This window comes from Carettochelys insculpta, chromosome 1, assembly GCF_033958435.1.
Source record: "Carettochelys insculpta isolate YL-2023 chromosome 1, ASM3395843v1, whole genome shotgun sequence".
Lineage (NCBI taxonomy): Eukaryota > Metazoa > Chordata > Testudines > Carettochelyidae > Carettochelys > Carettochelys insculpta.
In genome coordinates this window covers 170,266,565-170,289,969 of record NC_134137.1, presented here as the reverse complement: position 1 = coordinate 170,289,969, position 23,405 = coordinate 170,266,565, and the positions used below count along the sequence as shown (strand labels likewise).

General features: G+C 38.9%; 1 protein-coding gene across 7 annotated transcripts in view; it reads right to left on the bottom strand.

Annotated features, from left to right (window-relative positions):
• The window catches only part of KDM6A (lysine demethylase 6A), a 295,712-nt gene that overhangs the window by 96,638 nt on the left and 175,669 nt on the right, over positions 1-23,405 (bottom strand). For all 7 annotated transcript variants that reach the window (XM_074995163.1, XM_074995170.1, XM_074995188.1 and 4 more), the window contains exons 6-8: positions 21,857-21,977; positions 11,520-11,574; positions 1,956-1,990 (exon numbers count right to left, since the gene is read on the bottom strand). In XM_074995163.1, the coding sequence (XP_074851264.1) occupies positions 1,956-1,990; positions 11,520-11,574; positions 21,857-21,977 (211 nt within the window). The remainder of the gene's footprint in view (positions 1-1,955; positions 1,991-11,519; positions 11,575-21,856; positions 21,978-23,405) is intronic.

Below are 23,405 nucleotides of genomic sequence, written 5' to 3'. Positions count from 1 at the left end.
AGGAACCATGGCTGAGGGTGGGGAGGAACCCCAACCCTCTACAGCTTGAAGTTGGCCAGGACACTGGCCAGCCTGGAAGTGTGAGGCCATGCCACCCACTAGGATGGGGTACACTAAGGAGTTGGGGATGGTTAGGGGCTGGGGAGAATAACCTGGGATGGGAGCTGGGCTTGATTCCTTGATGGATAGAAAAGCTGTGGAATGGGCAAGGCTCTGGGCAGAAGGGGCAGGGCTAGCACACACCTTCCCTAACTGTGCCTTCACCCATGGAAAGGGCCGTATCTTTCTGTGTATTTGTCAAGTGCCTAACCATGGGATCTTGATCTGCTGAAGTGTTACCAAGGTGTTACCATAATATTAAGTTTACAAGCTAGGGCTTTGATGCCATTAGGCTACACATGTTAAGCTATTCATGCGTACAACGCTACAGGATTGGGTCATATTTAAAATATACAACAAATGGCTGTGACAATGACATCGGCCAACATTTGCAACAAAAAACCCCGTAAGTTTTAATTTGCACCTGTACTCAGACATTGCCGATGTACATGTCTCCATTCATTCTTCCCAAACATAGCACCAAGCATTCATTCCACACCCACTTTGATGCCATCCACATGTTCATAATGTACATCTCTCACTCCATCCCCTCCAACTCCTCATTAACCCAACCACTCATTCTGCAGAAGAGCTCTGGCCAGCAGAGGGAGCCATGGGAGCCTGGTCCAGGGCGGGGGGCACTCCTGACCCTCCTCCGCACCTGCAAGCTGGCTGGGAAAGAGTCCTGGCTGCCAGAGGCAGCCAGGAGAGCCCCAGCTGGGGGGGAGACCCCTGATCCCGGTGACTGGAAGCTGGCTGACCAGCTGACCCAGCCGTGGGAACCCTGCTGGAAGCCAGGGATCTGAGCCTTCCCTCCCAACCTGGAACCCAGACCCCACCTTGCCTGAGCTGGGCACTGCGCCTGAGGTATGCAGTTCTCTGCCCTGCAGTTGAAATAGTTCTCTGTTTAACTGACTGGTTTAACTGCCTGATGGCTGTTAATCCAATTAAGAAGTTGAGAACCACTTCAGGAGTGAATAGCATTTAAGAGCCACCTGTTGAGCCACACAGATGAGGCAGTGACCCTTTTCAAACGGTGACCCATGTTTGGGTTGCAACCCACAGGTTGGGAAAGCCTGCTATAGACATTTATAAGCAGATGCCTAAGGTACATCCTTCACATCAAATGGCAAGACTTCATCATAATTGAGGAGCTTTGGAACAGAGCAGGACAAGAACCAATAGACATTGAAATCAAGAGAAGAAAGTAGGGACGGCTAAGCCACTTTCTCAGAAAACCACCATCCAACATAGTCCATCAAGCTCTCACATGGAACCTGCAAGGAAAATGCAAAAGAGGAGGACCTAGGACAATGTGGAGAAGGTCTACTGAGACAGAAGCACAACAACTGGGGTACTTCTGGAGCCAGCTAGAAGTTATGTCCCAAGACAGAATGAAGTGGAGGAGACTTGTAGATGATTTATGCTCCACACAGAGTACAAGGGTTAAGAAGTAGTAGTAGTAGTACTAGTAGTAGTAGTACTTGTAGTAGTATAAAAAGTCAGTTTTAATTTCACAAAGAAATTTGAGTTAACAGTTCAAGTTTAGTTCTCACCTGAAAATAACTGACAGTTTATTTAGAAACTAGCAAATACAAAAAATAAGAAAAAATAACTAGCTGGCCTCTTACATGCACTACATTTCAAACGGACCACAACAAAAGCTCTCTGAGACTATGTCCTGAGCTGTTTGCCCATCGTAATTATTTTCTTAATGAACACTGTTTGATGCAAAGTTTACATGCATATGCTTAACCTTCATTCAAAAAAGTAACACTAGTGGGCTGAATTTCATGAAGTAATTATACAGCACACAGACTATATTTCATCAAAATCATAAGAAGGTTAATACTCACCTGGATTTCATATAAGTGGGCAATGTGAAACCGAACTGTAAAAGTGTGAAGAAAAATAATTAATTGTAATAAAAACAAACATTCCATAAAACCCAAATGGTTTAATATTAAATACTTCTAAAATGTAAATAATTCATTATAAGTTAAGGTTTACTTTGAAAGAAAGTGTATCAATTACTTTAAATCAGACAATAATATTCATGGAATACAAACATGTACTCCATTAACAGTGTTATGCCTACATACAAACAACGCAAAAACCTGAACTTGATCTTGTAAATCAAGTATTACAAACCTTATTGAAATAAACACCAAATTTAACCAAAACAAAAGTAGTCACCCGTCTCTCCTGGAAAAGATTCATAACAGCATCATGTTGAAATATTTTCAGTATCTAAGTCAATCAAGAATAAACAAATACAATTTTTCTGCTTTTATTTGGTTACTGTTGGAGTTAAATTACTAGGTTACAACCCCTGCCCCCCCAAAAAAAGTTTTATATACACAACAGCATACACATTCTTCTTATCCCTAACTCCTAGATTTAGTGCATGCACCTACCCACAAAGGCCTTGATTCAGCAACTGATTTTGATTTTAAAGGAGTAGTATTTCAAATAGCTAAAATTGTTCTGCTTTCTAACACACAAAATTAGTTATTTCAGACAATTTAGCATTAAATGACCATTTTTTCCACTGGGCCATGTAAAACTATAGACAAGTGACTGGACAGGTCAAAGTGGTTTTAGTATCCGTAGTATGCATTCATGTATCTAACGGAATTGTAATACCGTATTACCATAATAGTAACATACTAAACATCTCCCAAATGCTGAAGGCTGAATGGCTGGTTTGGTGTTTTCTTTTTGTTTTTAAGATTTATGCTATGTGTTTACAAATAATTAGTTCTGTGTTTGGTAACTTTTCATATAAATGTTTCAGAGAATAATTACTCCCTCCCCCCAGTACAAAATAAATTATATCCCATAAAACCATTTGAATTTGAAGAAAACTATTATAGGTTGAACCCTTCTAATCCAGTACCCTCCGAACCTGACTGGTGTTGAACAAGAGAATTAGCCAGACCACAGGAGGTCAATAATATCTAGCACATTACTACTGTTTTCACTGTTTAGTGGGCTCTTAGAAGACATGTAGGGGTAAATTACAGCTAAATAACAGCACAGATCACAGAACCAGGAATGGTAGCTGGAAACAAACTTTATGGGACCAAAGGAAATTTGGCCATTGGTCACCCAGCTAACTAAAATCATGTTGGATTACAGGTGTTGATGGATGAGAGAGTTCCAGATTAGAGAAGTTCAACCTCTATTTTCACCAAATATAAATTTAACCACTCCTATAGAAACTAAGTGCTAGTCAGAAATAAATAAATAAGGAAAACAAGCAGAACTACCATAATGTAAGCACTTGCATAAATTTGCATATATATAAAAAAATCTTTAAAAATATTCAATAGACCAAAGACTATGTGTCACTTAGCACATGAATGCTGACCGTGGATCATGTTCACTAAGTCAAGATGATAAAAATCCTTTAGGCATTTTAACTGAAACTAAGTGTACATTATTCACTAAATATCTCATTTTTTATTTTATCTCCAAAACAGAGACTATTCCATATTCAGTAGAGAAAATTAATTTTCATCTAGTTTTCTGATTAGATTTTTTTAAATTATTTAACATTTCATACATGAATACTAATCAAGAAAGCTAAACAATGCTGTTATGCAATATTACTGTCAATCTTAATTTTTTAAAAATACTTCATATTTAACAGCAGATTCACTGGTATATCAGTGAACAATATGAAGCATCCAGAATGCAATGGATTTACAATTGCATTGCCTCAGCATGGCAAGGCAAAGAAAATCCATCAAAATGAACTGGTGAATCTAGCACTTAATTAATAATTAGTTTGTCAGCTTAGAAGGCTGTGTTATGGAAACCACTGCTGTGTAAAAAAGATAAGTGGAGAAAGGCCCAACGTATCTTCACTTCAAAGGCTCTAATAATTTACTATAATACAGTAAAATAAAGACACTAGAGAAATTATCCCTGGTCTTACAATATATGTACCATGTTTCTTAAAATTTATTGACAGAATAACAGATTCTAAAATAAAGATATTTCTAATGAAAACATCAACATAACCTCAAATAGAGTATCATAAATCCCTGCACTTATCCCTAAAACCATGCTAGTCTTTAGAGGTGAACTGCAAATGAGTTTTCCCCCAGGTTTTACAAAGAATTTGCATGATTTTTGCCCTGCTTGTTTCTTTACCTTCAACATATCAGCAGTATGTCTGATTTTCCCTAGTTTTGTTGAAAGAGTTCCTGGGGATGAGGTGGTACCTCAAGTGCACACACAAGTACTCGTAAGCTTCATGTACACTGAAATAAAAGGCCGATGATACAGCTGTACTGCAATTTACGGAATTAGTTTTAACCTAGCTAGCAGGGTAAAACAATAGCAGTGAAAACAGAGAAGCACGAATGTATGGGTTGACTAGCCGCCTGTACCTGTTACAGCTGCACACCTCTTTGCTACTATTAGGTGTGCTAATTAAAGCTAATGTAGGTATGCCGGTCATCACTACAATTACAATTTAATCTGTGATGTAGCGGTACCCAGAAACATTCCCAAAGTTTAATGAAAACCAGCAGCCCCAACCCGCATCCCCTAACTTAGGTGTTGGACTTGCTGCTGACCACAGTCCAGAGTGCCAGGACAGGCAGGAAGCCTGCCTTAGCACTGCCACTGGTCATCGGGTCACCTTACAGCAAGGTGATCTGGTGCCTAACATTTCATAATCCAGTTCTAGGTCACAACCTACACTTTGAAAACCACCAATTTAACATTTACTTAGGTTTCTAATTTCAAACCTAGAGTCCTCAATAAGGCTATAACTTGACTAGAATAGCCCATGTCCAAAACAGTGTTTCTGCTCCACTCCTGACTCACCATGTTAGCAAGGACATGTCGTTTAAATTCTAAGACAGACAAGTTTGAAGAAGGGGGAAGTGTGCTGAATCTTTAACAAAGAAATGCGTTCCCCCATGCATTCTTTACACCGGGGGTCAGCAACCCTGAGCGTATGCGCCAAGATTTTCAACAGCATGCAAGGGAGGAGCACAGACCCACCCCCATCTCCCATGCAGCCAGGAGCTTGCTCAAAGCCATGCTGCCTATGGATTAAAAAAAGACCAGCTAATGCTACCACTCACCACCTAAATGATGAAGTTCCACATCTTAATGTATTTATTAATGAAACTGTTGTAAGTAGGACTCCTAGTGACTTTAAAAAGTATCACCAGCACTCAGCCTGTACGTCAAGGTCAAAAAGGTCAAATTTTGGCACTCTGCCTTGGAAAGGTTGCTGACCCCTGCTTTAGATTGTAAGAGTTAAATAAGTGTTTGACCAAAACAAAAAAAAAGGTTTTGATAGAGTGTCAGGAAAAGACTCTCCAGGTAGCATGCTGCTGGCTCTTCCCTTAACCAGGGTAAGAGAAGAGGTGGCAGTGGGAAATTGGCTTCCTGCCCCCACCAGGCAGAGACCATAAGTCAGATCCAGTCCTGGCTTGCCTAACTCTGGCACAACCCCTACACCATTGTGGGCCGGATGCTGGGAAGAAGAGTCCTGAATCTCTTGGGAAGACACATGACCAAGCAAGCCTGGACTGGGGGCCAAGGCTACCCAACAACTCTGTTATAGAGCAAGAAATTTTGAAAGGAAATTTTCATTTACCTGCTAATTTTCAACAGCATATTAATTTAGCACTACTAGCAATTTAGTTGTTACTAGCTGGACAGCAGAAAAAAAACCTGTCAAAGCTACAGATAACGTTTTTGATCCTGTAGAGCACACTCATCCCTATCCCCTCATTCCATATGTTGCCACCACATTACTAGATTTGCTCTCTCAAAATTAAAATGAGAACAGGAACAATGGATGGATGTTCAGACATTGTGCACAGAAGAAATAAACAGGTAAGCCAATTCCTTTCTCCCTTCACCACAAAGTGTATTAATTCCTATAATAAACTTAGTAATGAGCATCCGAGCAAAAGCACAATAAAACACTGCTATAGGAGTAGAATGGAAAAAAAGAACTTCACAAATACTCTTTTCCACATGCATCATTTGAAATTACTGGTCAACATAAATGTGAAGCATCTTCTAGCTGAAGGATGTATCAGTTGCTGTAACAAATGAGTTTGAGTTTTTTGAAACACTATGATGGCAGGCTACCTGTACATTAATTTACTGATTGTTAAACTTCTTTCACTTCATGAAGTGCTGTATTTCTAGCAGAACGTGCTTGAAGGTCAAACATGCTGTTTGAATGGCCTCTCTACTGCGTCATTAAATACCTTCTTTCCCTTGTACTGTAGGCTATAGAAGCTATCCAGATATTGAACCATTGACCACTACCTGTTCGGCGCAACCATCAAGCCAGCTTTCTATCCATCTTATTGTCCAGGGATCCAATCCATACTTCCTTAACTTATGGACAAGAATGCTGTGGGACACCGTATCAAAAGCCTTGCTGAAGTCAAGGTATATCACATCCACTGACTTTCCCATGTCCACAGAGCTTGTTACCTCATCATAGAAGATAATCAGATTGGTCAGGCAGGACTTGCCCCTGGTTGGCTACTTTTGATCACTTTCCCCTCTTCCAAGTTTTCCAAAATGGATTCCTTGAGCATTCCCTCCATAATTTTCCCAGGGATTGAGGTAAGGCTGATGGGTCTATAGTTCCCTGGATTGTCCTTCTTTCCTTTTTTAAAGATGGGCACTATATTTGCCTTCTTTCAGTCATCCAGTATCTCCCCGATCTCCAAGAGTCTTCAAGGATAATAGCCAAAGGTTCAGCAATGACCTCTGCCAATTCCCTTAGTACCGTCGGGTGCATTAAATCCAGACCCATGGACTTGTGCATATCTAGTTTTTCTTGATAGCTCAGAACTTGTTCCTTCCCCACAGATGGCTGCCCTCCACCTTCCCATACTGCATTGTCTAGGACTGTCATGTGGAAGTTGACTTTGTCCGTGAAGACTGAGGCAAAAAAAGCATTGAGTACTTCAGCTTTTCCTGCATCATCTGTCACTAGGTTACCTCCCGCATCCAGTAACGGCCCCGCACATTCTCTGATAAGCTATTTATTGTTTACATTCCTGTAGAAACCCTTCTTGTTACTCTTCACATCCCTTGCCAGCTGCAGCTACAACTGTGCTTTCACTTTCCTGATTACTGCCTGGCATTCTCCAGCTGTATGTTTATGCTCCTCCTTAGTCAACTGTCCATGTTTCCATTTCTTGTATGAATCCTTTTTGAATTTAAGCTGACTAAGGGTTTCCCCATTAAGCCAAGTTGGCTGACTACCATGTCTGCATTTCTTATGATGCAGTGTGATGGTTTGTTCCTGTGCCTTAAGTAAGACTTCTTTAAAATACTGCCAGTTGTCTTCAACTCTTTTCCCCTTCATCTTCATTTCCCAAGGGATCCTGCGCATCAGTTCTGTCAGGGAGTCAGTCTGCTCTCCTGAAATCAAGGGTCTGTATGTTACTGCTCAACTTTCTTCCTTTTGTCCAGGTCCTGAAATCTCCGATCTCTTGGTCGCTGCAGCCCAGGTTTCCTCCCACTTCTATTTCTTCTACTAGTTCTTCCCTGTTTGTGAGTAGTAGGTCAAGTTGCACATGGCCCCAGTCAGTTCCTTCACCACTGGTACCAAGAAGTTATCCCCAACGTTCCCCAAAAACTTCCTGGATTGTCTGTGTGCTGATGTATTGGTCTCCCAACAAATGTCCAGATGATTAAACTCTCCCATGAGAACCAGGGCCTGAGATTTGGAAGCTTCACTTAGCTGTCTGAAGAAATCCTCGTCTACCTCATCTCCCTGATCTGGCGGTCTCTAACAGACACCGACTACAACATCACCTCTGTTACTTCAGCCTCTAAGTTCAACCCAAACACACAACTGGATTTTCTCCTTGCTCAGAGCTCCAGTGTAAGGAATCATACTGCTCCTCCACATAGAGCGCGACTATTCCTCCTTTTCTCCCGTCTGTCCTTCCTAAACAGTTTATAACCTTCCATGACCGTGTTCTTGTTATGCGAATCGTCCCACCAAGTCTCCCTTATTCCAACCACCTCATACTTTTTGACTGTGCCAGGGCCTCTAATTCTTCCTGTTGGTTCCACAGGCTTCTGGCATGTGGAGTATAATATATTTCAGTATCAGGATCTCATCAAAGCTATCTATGAATTTGCTGTATGTTCACCAGCTCCTAATTTTGTCCAATCTCTCTAGTAGCTTTTATGGGTGAACCCATCCTGGATTCTAACACATCTGTAAGGCAAAACAAAATACTCTGCAGCACCAAGTCTCAGAATCCAACTCAACTGACAGGCTATAGGGCTAAAATGTTCCCACTCAACCTGGGTCTGAAATCTGGCAACAGGAAAAGGTGCACACACACCTACACTGCTATTTTTGCTATATAGTGTGAGTTCTACTTATTTAACCTGGACTGAGACTGGCTACGAAAGATTTTGTTTTGTTTTGTTTTGTTTTTTGGCAGTGTAGATGTATTCAGACAGATCATCTTTGCCCATCTTTATTACAACAAGTTTCATAAATTCCCAGTGTATAAAAGGAACACTCCACCATTTTAAAAACCACCAATTCAGAAAGTCTGCTTCGGTGTTCAGTATCTCTGTAATGTACATTGCCTGGGGTGATTACCGTAGATGAATGATGCGCAGAGGTTGTCAGTGTTTAAATGTTTTCTGGCATCAATAAATTGGAATCCATCTAAAAAAGTTCTTTAAGGTTATGAAAGAGACTCCTAAAATACTGTTGTACTCTCAGAACCACTAGGGAAGAGACTGAGATGTGATCACAATAGTGTGACTTCAGACAGTTCTTCCTGGAAATTGTCCAAAATATCCAGCAGACATCTTTGTTTCATGTGTATCCACATCAGTGGACCACCTCTATGCATTCTCTCATCATTCCTAACAAGCTCCAATAACTTGCTGCTGGAAAGTGTAATAAAGGAATGTTCATTTACAATCACATATTGTTATCTGAGAAAAAAAATCTTATGAAATTCTTGAGCAATGGTCATCAGGACTAACAGTGAGTAAATGTTCATCTGTGACTTAGGTACTTCTAGTTCTGACTGACAATCAAGACACATCTCATCCTACTGCAATTTTGGGGAAAAAAAGCAGCAAGAGGCAGATGTTTGCACAGATGATTCAAAGTTCTTGAGCCATATGCCTGGAATAGATCCTTGGTGGGAAGAGAGAAAACTCCCTCTGAACTGTAACAGAGAGATAGCCTTGCTAGTGTATATACTATCAAAACAAAAAAGCAGTCCAGTAGCACTTTAAAGACTAGCAAAATAATTTATTAGGTGATGAGCTTGGGACAGCTTCTTGTTTGGGACAGATCCACTTCTTCAGATCATAGCCATACCAGAACAGACTCAATATTTAAGGCACACAGAACCAAAAATAGTAATCAAGGTTGACAAATCAGAAAAAATATTATCAAGGTGAGCAAATCAGAGCGCAGAAGGGCGGGGGGTGGAGAGTGGGGAGGAATCAAGAATTAGCTAAAGCAAAGTATGTAAAAGAGTCCCTGTAATGATCTAGAAAATTGTCATCCAGGTTCAAACTGCATGTTAATATGCCAAATTTGAATATAAAAGGATTCAGCAGCCTCTCTTTCCAAATGGCTGTGAAAGTTGTTTCAGTAAAACACACACTTTCAGGTCATTAACAGAATGGCCCACTCTATTAAAGTGCTGGCTGACAGGTTTGTGAATCAGGAATATTTTTATGTCTGTTTTATGTCCCTTATTTCTTTGTCTAAGAGTTGGAAGTCTGTCCAAAATACAAGAAATGTGGGCATTGCTGGCACAAGATGGTATACATGATGTTAGTTGAGGAACATGAGAATGTGCCCGTGATTTTGTGAATAACCTGGTAAGGTCCAGTGATGATATCTCCAGAATAGATATGTGAACGAAGTTGGCAACAGGCCTTGTTGCAAAGAAAAGTTCCAGGATTGGTATTCCTGTGGTATAGTCTGTGGTTGTTAGTGAGAAGCCTCATAAGGTTGGGAGGTTGTCTGTAGGAGAGAACAGGCTTGTCACCTAGGGCCTTCTGGAGTGTAGCATCCTGATTAAGAATAGGTTGTAGTTCTTTAATAATACGTTGTCATGGTTTCAATTGGGGGCTGTAGGTAACGACCAGTGGTTTCTGTTATTAGCTATTTTGGGCCTATCTTGGAGTAGCTGGTCTCTGGGTATTCGTTTGGCCCTGTCAATGTGTTTTTTTTTTTATTTCTCCTGGTGGTTAATTCAGGTTTATGAATATTTGGTAGAGATCTTGTAGTTTTTGGTCTCCAAGATCTCTACCAAACATTCATAAACCTGGCCGCTGTGTATACCTCAGGCATGTTCTGTATAGAAACTGACCCCACTGAAGGTCCTGCCAATGGACTTGATCTCAATAATACCAATAATACCATGAGTGCTGCAGTTTATTACTCTATACTGTTAAAATGAGATGCCAGAAAGCACCCAGCAGGAGGTGGCTTAGTATTAACCTTAGTATTAGTCTTCTTTGACGGGAGCCTGGGCGCATGCGCTTGTTCTGTCTCACAGAGATTACTGACCATGCAGGAAGAAAAGGAACTGGGGATGGGAGAGGTGAGCTCCATCCCTTTTAAACTGTCACAAGTGGCATGAGGGTGCTTGTGCTGCCCTGAGGGGTACTGATACAGGAAAACAGTCCTCCTCTTTGGTGCACTGTCATGCATACATCTAGAAGGAAATAGACATATGCCAGCACTCAAAGAAAAACTGCATATCTGATCCATCTTCAAATGGGAAACTGTGGAAGAAATTCAGAAATGTCTCTGAAAAGAAAGTAAATCATTTGAAGTGGGGTGAGGTAGCAACTTATCCAAATTTCATCTTACTGAATAAGGGAAACAATGTTTCTCACTTCAATATTATATCTTTCTTATGTCTAATTTCAGATTTTTTTCTAGTAATACCTCAGTGCAAAAGTAAAATAGTTACTATGTTTATAAGTTTCTTTTAAAAACCCTAAGATATAATCAACTCTGTGAACAACAAAAAGAAATGGCAGTTCCTCCACAAACCTCAGATCTTAAAATACAGAGATGTGGTATGGCCCTCCTCAGCACTGTATCTTCCATTTATTACGATAACAGTTATTCTGTAATTCCATTGGCAAAACTGTATTTCACACAAACAGTTCACAGTAATTGTTTTCATGCTCATTTATACAGCCTGGGTAACCATAGCTACCTACATCAGGCAGTATCACCAGCGTCAACAATTCTTTGTGGAAAATTCCTGAATTACTCATTCTCCATAAGGTATTGCCATCTTAAAAGAGGTGAGTTTATTAAAAAACAGTGGCAGCTCTGTATTTATGTCATTCTTCGAAATATTGCAAGAAAATACATAAACGAAAATCTTCAAAATACTTACTTTCAGCGTTGGACAAAGTGCAGGGGTTGTTGTCAACCAGAGCTAACTGAAAATGCTGAAAAAGAATTAATATTGTTTACTTGTTTCTGATATTCATAATTTAGAGAAATTTTACTACAGAAACAAATTATATTTGAAAGCAATATATTATTTCACACGAGTCAGCTAGACTGAAATGCAACAACTAATCTATAATCTTTTGAAATTTTATCTTTAATAAACATATTTCATTAGAGGACAGTAAAATAACTTTACATAATATTTCACAGACTTTAATGACAATGCTTTCAATAATTATGTTTAGAATAGGCATTTTATGAAATAGTGAGAGTAGTGAGTTTCTAGAAGAACATCATCATTTGAATGGTCAAGATTTGTTCAAGCTTTACAACTGACACTAACTCAGAGTCCCATGCAAACAGATGTACAAGTCATTAAATGGTATATTTACTACAGGATAATAAAACAGATTCAGAAATACAGTGATTTGGAGCATTTTATCTCTTTGTCAACGCATTAAAGCATTTAAACAAATGACTTGACATAGAAGCCTACAATTTAACACCACAAAATCAATTGCCCCAGTTTTCATTTGAAAATATAGCTTTCATAAAACATTTGACGTTGTGTCACACAATGGTCCAGATAATTATGAATAAATATTTCATTTTAAAAATATATATTAACTCTGAATTTATTTCTTAACCATCTTTCTTCTCCAGAGGGGAAGGGAAACTACCAAAGTAATAGTTTAGACATGACCACTCATTTTACAGTAAGCCTCAAAGTTAGGAACCAAAGTTAAAAACTGAGCGGCCAACCATACATTTGGGCTGTGTCTACATTAGCAAGTTCTTTCAAAAGGTTTTTCAAAAGACGGGGGCTCTTTCAAAAGATCCCATGGAGCGTCTACACAAAAAAAGGGTTCTTTCAAAAGTAAATCAAAAGAATGTGGTACTCCTTTAGAATGCACTCTTCCATTCCTGGTTCAGGAACAGCACCTTCTTTCGAAACCTTCTTTCAAAAGAAAATGTATAGATGCTCCATGTGCCATATCTCCGCCTCCCCCAAAAGAACAGTCCTCATGGTACCTGAGTTTTTGATCCGTGGTCCATTCTTTTGAAAGAGCAGGGGCTGTGTGGACCTTTTCTTTTTAAAGAGTAGATCACTCTTTTGATCTGCCTTTTTGTGTGTGGACACACTCTTTTAAAAGAAGATCTTTCGGAAGAGTTCTTCCAGAAGATTTTCTTTAGACAAATCTCTGCAGTGTAGCCATAGCCCTGATTTGGAACCAGAAGTGCACAATCAGGCAGCAGAGACCAAAAGGGAAAAGGAGCTAATACAGGACAGTGCTGTGTTAAAAGCAAACTACTAAAACATAAAAGGAATGTTCAAAAAAGATTTTATAAGGAAACTGTTTCTATACTTGCTTCACTTAATAAAAGATGGTTGAAATAGCATTTTATCTGCTGGTGTCCAGAGAACCAAATTCATAAGCAACAGTAGCTGGTATTAATAAAGCAAGAAAATTTAAAATTAAATTCCAGAGTAAGCGATACACTTACCCTCTTTCCAAAATAGCTGTAAATACTAGGGTTCCAACCCTAAAACATCTCATTAGATTTGACTCTCAAGAATGATACTTTTACCCAGAAATACCTATGACCAGTTTACAATCAAACAATAAAAATACCAACCAAGCACAGTGTTATAATTCAAGATAAATTATCTAGACTAGCACTGCAGCACCCAATTACAAGGATGCCCTCCTAAGTCACACAGAAATGGAGCAGATATCCTCACTGCATTCTGTTAACTTAATCTGCGCATACAAATAGTTACCAAAAATTAGGTCATTTCAACATTAATTATAAACCGTATTTCATATATGCATAATGGTTTTAAATAATTCAATCACCAAAAATAAAAACAAAATCTCACAGAAAACACTGGACACACATTACTTCCAAAATAAAATGAATGTTAAACCAAGACGTTAACATTAGCTTACTGATTTTCTTTTCTAGTGCTCAGTAGTGATAGGGAAGTTAAAATCTCCCTCACTTGCATTGCAAAGCAGGTTGTGCACCTCTGAGACATCCTTTAGTCTGTTACCATAGCAATACTAAGCAGGCAACTTAAAAATGACTAAAAGAAATTAACCAAAATGTCTATTCTACATTACATTTTTTCTGTAGAAAAAGACATACGCACCTGTACATTTAGGCCTGTGCAAGGGACTAAATTTTACATGGACATATCACCACCTATTAATACTAAACATACAACACAAATGTGCAGATCTGATTTCACCTTGTAATGATATTATACAAAATAAATAGATCTAAAATAAAATATTTGACACTTACTTGGTAATTACTTTTCAGAATCACTGTGTTCATCAGTCTCAGTGAGAAAACACAGATAATTGCGTAAGTGGAACTGCCCATTTCAGCATTTAAATCTGCCCGTATTCAATGCTACACAGTGAAACAGCTGGAATATTTTCACCAATGTTTCTAAATCACTAAATAGGAAAACACATTACCTTACAATTTCAAATTCTGCAGCAGCTCAAATATTCCAAAATGTAATCCATTTCTGACTGCAGTATTTACCAAATCACACTGTAAAACTACAGATAATCCAGAACATATATATAGATTTCATAAAAAATAAGGCAAATTGTACAAAACAATCACTGCAAAGCTGCAAACAAAACCAATAATCTTTCAACCATGTAACACACAGAAACTACCCTACACCACTAGCTAGGTTACAATAAATCACACAGCCTCCTTTCATGTAGTTAATACAGACACAAAAATTAAATCATGCATACTAACAAACGAACTCAGACACAAACAATCCCAAAATGTACTCCCATCAACACCACCGACAACAAAACACCCTTAAATTCCAACTTCCATTTCTGCAACAAACAGCATCAGCCAGCAAACATCTGCACCTCACACAAATATTGCGGTACTGAAGCTGCCTACTGCTGTGTGAAATAGTTGTTATGCAGGAGAGGCCGTTGCAGTTCCGAGTCGACATACAATACCTCAAGGCAGACAGCAGGTCTATGGAAATTCAAATACTGAATAAGAGGATTTACCTAGAAGGCACTGATCTGAATGTTAAGAAGTGTCTTTTCAAGTGCCAGAGCTGAAGCAATCAAATGGCTTGACTTGTAGCAATGTACAGTAGGATAATTATTATACGACTATTTTCTTTCCTTTAAAGTCCTTGACTTGCCTGTGTGATAGTGGTAACAATTTCTGATGTAACCCAAGAAATTTATAGCATAGTATTTGCGCATGTATCAAATTACTCAATGGATTAAATACAAGCATAAAATGAAAAAAAAAAAACATCATAGAATTAAATGCAATTCAAAACATTCTCTTCACTTATTACTAGAAGCCTGTGTACTGCAGACACACAGAATCACCAACTCTCTTAAAATGTATTTATTGTCTTGATTTACATCCCTTTAAAATCAAAGTGGCCAAATACATAGATTTGTGTGACTTTAATCCATTAAAAGGAAAACAACAAATATGAAAATTAACAGTTTCCAATCTTACTGCAAGGCATTTAAGTACATTTGAGTAATTTGTAAATCAAAACCTTTAATAATGTTTTAAATGGTGATTTTAACTACTTCTTTTATCTCTAGAGTGATGTAACAAGTTTTCCTAATTGACACCTATACATTTATGTAACACACTAAAGGAAGCCTCATTTAGAATCTGACACCTCTGACATCAATTTACCACCCAGGGAAAGCCTGATCCTCAGCACAATTTTGCCAGAGGGTAGCTTATTCTACTATGTGACCCAGGTGTGATGTGTATGTTCCTAAGAGCCATCTTTGTTCAGATAACTAGGACACAATAAGCCTTGAGTAAGCAAAGTGTTGGCACATAGCCAAAGCCTCATTCGTAAGTATGTCTGGAGGAGTGTATGTGAAAGGTTTGAAAAGGATAACACATAACACGTGCTGGTAGATTAACTCCTTATTCAGCTCTCCAGGATCCTCCAAAGTTAGATTAATTCATGTTTTCTGAAAAGAATTTGAGAGGCATAAACACGATTTCTTGCATCTTGTACAAAAAAGCACAGATCTGCTACGTGTATAGGACAAAATGCTCAACAAAGGTCACACATTTACATAAACTGAATGAGATTAATCTAGTCAGAATAATCACTTGCTCAGACCAAGTACAGCTATGAAATCTTCCTCAAGTAACAAAACTTAATGAAGACTAGATTTTCTCTGGCCCAAAGAAGGTAGTTCTCTTCTCAGGCAACCTCTTAAAATAATGCACTGTAACATTTGTCACAACCATATCTGAGTACTCATGTTTGCCACAAGTCTGAATCATGGCAAAACATTGAGGCTATGTCTACACTAGAAGCATATGCTCACAGAAGTTACTGTTGACAGGGAAATCTGGACAGAGCCTCTATCAACAGATTGCATCTACACACAACTTTCTCTGTCAACAGAGAACTGCCAGACTCCACTGCCCCCTGGTGCAAGAAAGCAGAAGGGCAGCTCTGCAAAGAGGGCTGCCTAGCAACCGGAAGCCCTCTCTGTAAACAGAAGTGTCTACACCACACTTCTGTCAACGGTACTCTGCCGACAGATTGTTATGCCTCAAATTTTTGAGGGATAATACTGTTGAGGCAAATGCAGAGTTTTGTCGAGGATCTGTTGACAGAATGCTTTATGTGCAGAGACGCTCCCTGAGTTATGTCGACAGAAGGGGCATTCTGTCGACAAAACTCTCAAGTGTAGACCCGGCCTCGGACTTTAGTTGTACAGCATCTCAAAAGTTAGTTGTTTTTATACTACTGTCCAAAAGGACTACCACAGGAGAGAAAAAGTTGATGACTGAGCATCTGTGTTTGCTGCTGTAATCAACCTACGTCCAGTGTAAGCAGTTACACTGCAAAACACCACTATAAACCATTTGAAACAGCAGGATCAGAGTGGATCACTGAATTATAGCTCAAGCATCTAAGAGCTGCTGATCACCAACATACACCTCCCAACATGTCAAAAAACACCATCTAGCTGGAGTTAGAGATCTTTGTGCTTAGGAATGGGCTAGGGAGAACACTAAACCTGTATGTTCACCTAACACAGCAGAGGAAATAAGCTAAGAAATATGAATTGCAGTACATGTTGCACCTCCGAAATCCAAAACTCTCTAGTCCAGCAACATCTGTGTTCCAGTGTCAAAGGGGCTGGAGTCCAGTCACGGGGATGCTTGAGCTTGGCCGCCCAGCCACAATCAACAGCCCGAACACGGTAGGCAGCAGCAGGCCTGGGGCTGGGTGCCTAGCTGGGGTGAAAGCAGAACCAGCAGGCTGGGGAGCCAGAGGTAAGGGACCTCCCGTGCTCTTGCAAATTTCCTTGTTTGGGACCAGTCAGGTTTCAAGGATTCCATAAGGAGGTCCAACCTGCACTACGTAATCTAATATAAAGTTATGATCTACAAACTGGAAATAGGAGTATTATTGCTATTCATTAGTCTGAACATTCAAAATTTTCAATCATATTTCTGTTAAAAATTTGAAGCACAGAATGTCAAAAAACACGATTTTTAGCAATTTACTCCTCTAATTATAGGATACGGTGACTAGAATATTTTCTGTATTGTTCTGTGGTTCTCCTTTACAGGAGGTAAATAGCAAACTGATTAAAGAATACTGAATAGCAGAAAAATATCCTTAATGAATGAGATTCACTGATCTACAATAAAAAAATCTGTATGGTTCAATTACAAACTTTCCTACCTTATTAAGCAATGATTTATCAAAGAACATGTGTGTATAGACCATTCAGATAAGTAAAACCTGTCAATTTGTGTAAGAGTTGGCATATTAATTTGCAGCCCCTATTTCCTCTTTACCTATAACTTTTTTTAAAATAATCTTTTGACTGGTTTTGTCATGCTTGGTCTTCAGAGCCCACAGTATGTGGCATTTTTAAATTTAATTTAGATTGCCACATGAACAGCTGAATATACATTTATTTGTATTTGTTCATCTTTTTAAAAATAATTTATATTTTTCTAAGCAGTTCCTAAAGGAACAGGAACAGAGTGAAATATTTTGTATTAATGAGTTTAACGCTAGCAACCAAGACTTTCTGCTTGCAAATGTAACTGAACTAGTTCAACCATTTTTTTGCTCAAATTACAAAATACAATTAAGAACTTTAAATCTGACATATTTACAACTCTTACCAATTAATTCTTTAACCAAGTTTGAAAAATAACTGGAATAAAAAGAACATTCTGAAATCTTAAAAACAGCTCAACTTTCTTGAGAGAGATGAAGGGCACGATGCTATACATCTTCATTCATGCATTTCTGATGCAGTTATGGGAGAATGACAACAAAAATTCCCTGATTTTTCAACTTCCTACCCTCACAGTAGTTTACAAGTTATAAACTCAAATAATGACAGTGCAGGCATTCAAACATATTCTAAAATGAGAAGGGGGGAAAAATTATAGGCATTCCAGTAAGTTAAAAAAGTGCTGAGATAGAGTGATTGCTTCAAGGCAGATAATACTTTAATGTGAAAATAGGTTTTTAAATTCTTGTACTGAGTACCCTCATTTAAAAAAAAAAAAAAAAAAGACAAGTAGAATTAACTCCCCACTACCACCACAATTTAGTTTCCTTCATAATTCTTAGCATTTCCTCACAGTATGTTGTAGCAGGTGTCCTCTTGTTGTTCTATGGACAGAATTATTACCAACATATATTCAGTAGTCCCAGAGTAAGAGGACAGCTATTTAGTCTTGGGGGTGGAGAGGCACGTGTTACTGGGGTGAAAGGTTTACAGTGCCAGTGCGCCCTTTCAGTAGGGGAGAAGAGAGACAAAGAAGGTGAATACAAACTGTAGTCACTCATTTTCCAACACCCATGAAACACAGCAGTGTTTGTAAAGCCATGAATTTCTACTGAATGCGAGGTTTAATTAAATACATTTTCTGCTTTTTTTCCTTGTGACAATAACCTACTAAATGAGAATTCATGCAGCAACAACTACACCACTCTACAGATAGCTCTACTGCCTGCACAGCTGCCCACAGCGTTCCCAGATACAGAGTCCTACCCACTGAAGAGAGGATTTTTCAGTCTGACAAGAGATGTAAAATCTTATCTGACTGGTTAACCAGTTAAATGTCAGGTTTAACCAGTCAACAGGTAACAGAGTTGGGGGGTGGCTACTCTAACTCAACGGGGCTGGAGTGCCCTCCTGCCACAGACAAGGGCTGCTCCATCCAGGCTGCAGCACCTTTTGCTCACTGGGGACTGTGGCTGATCCAGCCTGGCTTGGAGCATCCGTGCCCACAGTGCTGCCATGGGTGTAGCGGGCCTCCAGCACAACCAAAGCAGCCCACAACCACAGTGGCTCAGCCCTGGAGCACTGTGGGAAGGGGCGCTCCAGCTGGATGGAGCAATTCCTGGTTGTGGCCACTGCAGATGGGGACTGCTTCTGCCACACTGGAGTGCCCCTCCCCACACCTGCGGTGGCTGCATGCTCCTGGAGCAAGCCCATGCTTGCAACAGGTGGGAGGCTGCTCCAGCCCCTACTGGTTAACTGTAACTGGTAACAATTTAGGGTGACGCTTACCCATTAACTGGTTAACCTTTGACATCCCTAGTCTGATTGTGATCAGGTCCAGATACTCTGAGTCAAGATCTCCTTCATTGTGACACACCTCTATAACATACTAGATCTGTTACAGAAGCTTCACATGAATTAAGAAATGGATTATTTCACTAAATAAATGTAAAAGTGAAGATTACGATCAATACAGTATTCCCAGTGCTACTTGATTCAGTGGTTGGGAATTGCACTGTTGTGGTTTCTGACAATGTACAAAATGGTTTAGGATTGTGCTGATTCTGCTGAGGTGATCAATAATAAAGTAATGACTTTTAAATAGTCACAAATTTAAGGCCAAATCATGTACTCTAACCTACTATGTATTAGCAGTCACTAATGCATTAGTCATCATTATGCTTCAGGATCAGCACCACATTGTGATGAACAGGAAGCTCAAGCCTCTCAGCTATTTCTGAAGATAACACTGCACCATTTTTCGCAAAGTTTGTCAGAGGAGTATTTTCTTTAAAATCACAGGGGCTAGAAAGTTTATTAAAAAGTAGGCTTTAAATCTAGAGCGAAATTCTACAAGAGCTGGATTCTGTATCAGAGTCTGGAGCCACAATATCACAAAATACAAAAGATAAAATGTTACGAGAATGTAAAAATTATTTTTAAAAGTGTTCTAAAGAGGGTTGATTTGATGCTTGGTAAAGAGCAGGAGTCTGGTATTATGCTTATAATCTGAAATCTTAAGAGTAAAAATTATTTTTTAAACAACTGCTTACATAAAATATAGATGATTTTATGTTTATATTCTACAATTGTATACTAATCATGGAAAATAGACCTTTCTTCATTTAAGGTTCCTACGGACGATGATGACCCAATCTCTTAGCATAAAAAAGACCATTACTGTATTCTTATCAATTACCATCTTAAACATAAAAGTTTAAATACCAATTTTCACTTTTTATGAACAGAAAATACTAAAATACAAAATATGATGAAAAATAAGACAACTTATTATCAACATAGCAGTATGATACCAGTTACTTACAAAACAAGTTTCAGAATCAGCTTTGTTACACACCAGCTTTCCTTGTATGGATCATCAACCCTATCAGATGGCTCAATATAGGCATAAGAGTTTAACATCCAGTTTCTACAAACAAGCAGTTTTGTTTTTTCCAGAAGTAAAATTCTCGAACTTTTTTTTGTTGGATAAAGAAAATCAATGCTTCTTTGTTAAATAACAATTACTTTTTTCTGTATACAAACCACTCTTTTAAAAAATACTTCCAGTCCTCCCTCCCTTTGTTGGCATACGCTCCTGGGATCTAATGCCATGTGCATGCCACAAATATAAAAAGATAAGGCAAAAGGGTACAGAATACAAGCCTATCCATGATCTGCTAAGCCTCCATATTCTTTCCTAATCTTACTTCACATACAAACACACCCCTTCTAGCTCTAATGAAAGTTGCCTGTTCTGCTGAGGCACACAAGCTGGGGCTACTTCTCTGGACAGGGAAAGGAAAGCTACTTGCAGACATGTTCCTGGGTATTATGAAGATTGAGGCACAAATGCTCTTCTAATCAATCTCTATGGCTCTTTTTGATAGTGTACTTCACACAGCACGCAGAATGCAGATCTGAGGAGGAGTAAATTGGCAGGAAGTAGAAGGCAAAGCAGTTCTAAATTCCCTGAATCCAATACTTTTTCTGACTGGTGTTAGGCTAGTTGAGTTACGAAGTGAACGAGACAAAAGAGGGATGTAAGTGTAGAATCACTTCACGTTTAAATATTTTCTGCCCTGAACCATGGATTTCACTGCATAACATGAAGTTCCTGGAAAAGATACTTCATTCTTCCAGGACTGGTGGATTTAAAATTATAGGTTTGTACTACAGAGCTGGCCAAAGGGAACGGAGTGGGAAAAGAAAGGACCAACAAGACCAAGAGCAAACAGGACAAATTGTATGTAAGGAGAGAAATCACAAAAGAAAATCAAAGAATGAGGAAGGAGTGGGGAGAAGTAAGAGAAGAAAACACAAGATGTACACTAGATGCAGAAGTTTACAGGGAGAGGAGAGAAATATTCTACACAAAAACAATTTCTAACTTATGACACAGCAATTTCTTTCCCTGAGTGGTCATTCAAACAGCATGAGGAAGCATAAGAGTAATGAGTATGCATTGTCAGGATGTTTGAGAGAAATTACGAAGATGAAAGGGAACTGATTTCATTTTAATAAATATGTTTCCTGACTACACCAATTCCTAAGCATTTTCTCTGTTTTTCCACACAAAAAAGGGGGGAGGGAAAGGAAACAACTGTAGAACCCCAAACTGCCCAAAGCACTTTTACCATCCTCTTCATCTGCCCTCTGTACCCTTTCCAACTACATAATCTTATTTTTTACTAAGCACCAACCTGAGTATTTGTATGCACAATTTAAACTGTTGAAGTGCTTGTGCCTACCTACAGCTTTCCTCAGGATTTTAATTTTCTACTTAAATACCCTCTACTGTTAACATCTGAGAGAGACTCTTATACTTACTAAAGTATTGTTTACAAGCATACTCCTTCTAAAATTACCATGTTACCAATGCAAACTTACACTTTATTGTAGTTTAAAAGCAATGAATTTTGCAGTAATTGCCAAACAATTTAAGAACTTTAAAACATACCTTTAAACTAGACTCATAGTCTGTATTCACTTTGAACATAAGCCCAAGTCGCAAATGAACTTCCTTGGCTCGACAAAAGCTGGGATCAACATAAAGCACCTCCTGAAATGCTTTAATTGCCCTGGAAAAACAAACATTAAAAAATTGCAACATTGTATGCAATGTTACTTTATAATCCATGCACGTTATTTATATTACATTGTGAAAAAATGTTACAGGTAGACACACCAAGAAGAATTTTACGAAGAAATATGGTAACTTCACTTTCTTGTTGCACAGTATTTACTTCAAGTGTTAAAATAAAATCTGTATTTCTATTATTATTATAGTCTATAGATCCAACCTAAAAGTTCAGCCTTTTCTATTCAACCAGAGTAATTGCATGACTTACTATCTGTTTTGTATTAACATCCCATTTTTTTTCATTTCAGAACAGGTAAACAAAATGAGAAGAATTGGAAACAAAATTATTGTAATTTAAGAACACAGGATAAGTTCTTAAGTCTGCTCCACCTCTGACTCTGCTCTTGACTGGCACCCTCCCTAATAGAACTCTGCCCACCTCCCTCAAATACACCCCACCTAAGCTATTCAACTGCTGCTCAAGTTCCATTCCCTACAATTGCCAAGCACGCTCCTATACATTTGCCCATTTCCCCCCACTCCAACTGCCAAATTCATGAACAGTGTGGTAGCAGTAGGATCCTGTTTCTCTTTTCCATCCTTGCTTGTTTCTGCTAGTCCAGAAATGGGAGAAGGGTGAGAAAGAGGTCCTGATTGTACTTGCTCATTCTTCCCTGCTCCCACTCACACTAGAAGGCAAAAGTAATCTCTTAAGAAATAGCATCTGAAGCTACACAAAACTTGGCAACTACAGTAACAAACTAAGGATATTTTTATTCACAAGACCTGCCAATCTTAGACAGAGGTGGTAAAAAAAAATTGCAGACATCTCTGCTTGGAAAAGCTCTGAGCTAAGGAACTACTAGATACCTTTTCAGCTAGAAGTAGCTTGCTCTGATTCCCGATGGAGTGTTATATCCATATCGGTTACAAGATATTAAACACACAAGTTAAGTGAAGTCATTGAACCAACTTCTGTTGGTGAAGCAGGAAACTTGCAAACTTGTCTCCTACCAACAACTGAAGTCGGCTCCCGGCTTTTGTGGGAAGTGTACTCCAAGGGGCACACTTTCTTCTGCCCTATTCCCTACAACCATCACTATACCACACCTATTTCTTCCCCAATTCTTTACTTTTTATCCTATTCCCACTCATCCAAAGCAGGCACTCCACTTTGCAAGCTTTCAACTGCAATACCATTCTCTTTGACCAACAAAAGCAGGTCTCACTTCTCTGGCTTCCCCATTCTCATCCCCTCAACTCTGAGTTTCCATGCTGAACCATTCTCAGTTCCTTTCCCACTCACCCATTTCTTCTTCTCTCTTCCTTCCTCCCCATCCAACCCCCTGTTCTAATCTTTGTCCAGCCAGGCCTAGCCCTTCCTCCATCCAATAGTTATTTGACAGATCTGCATCTCTGACCCAAA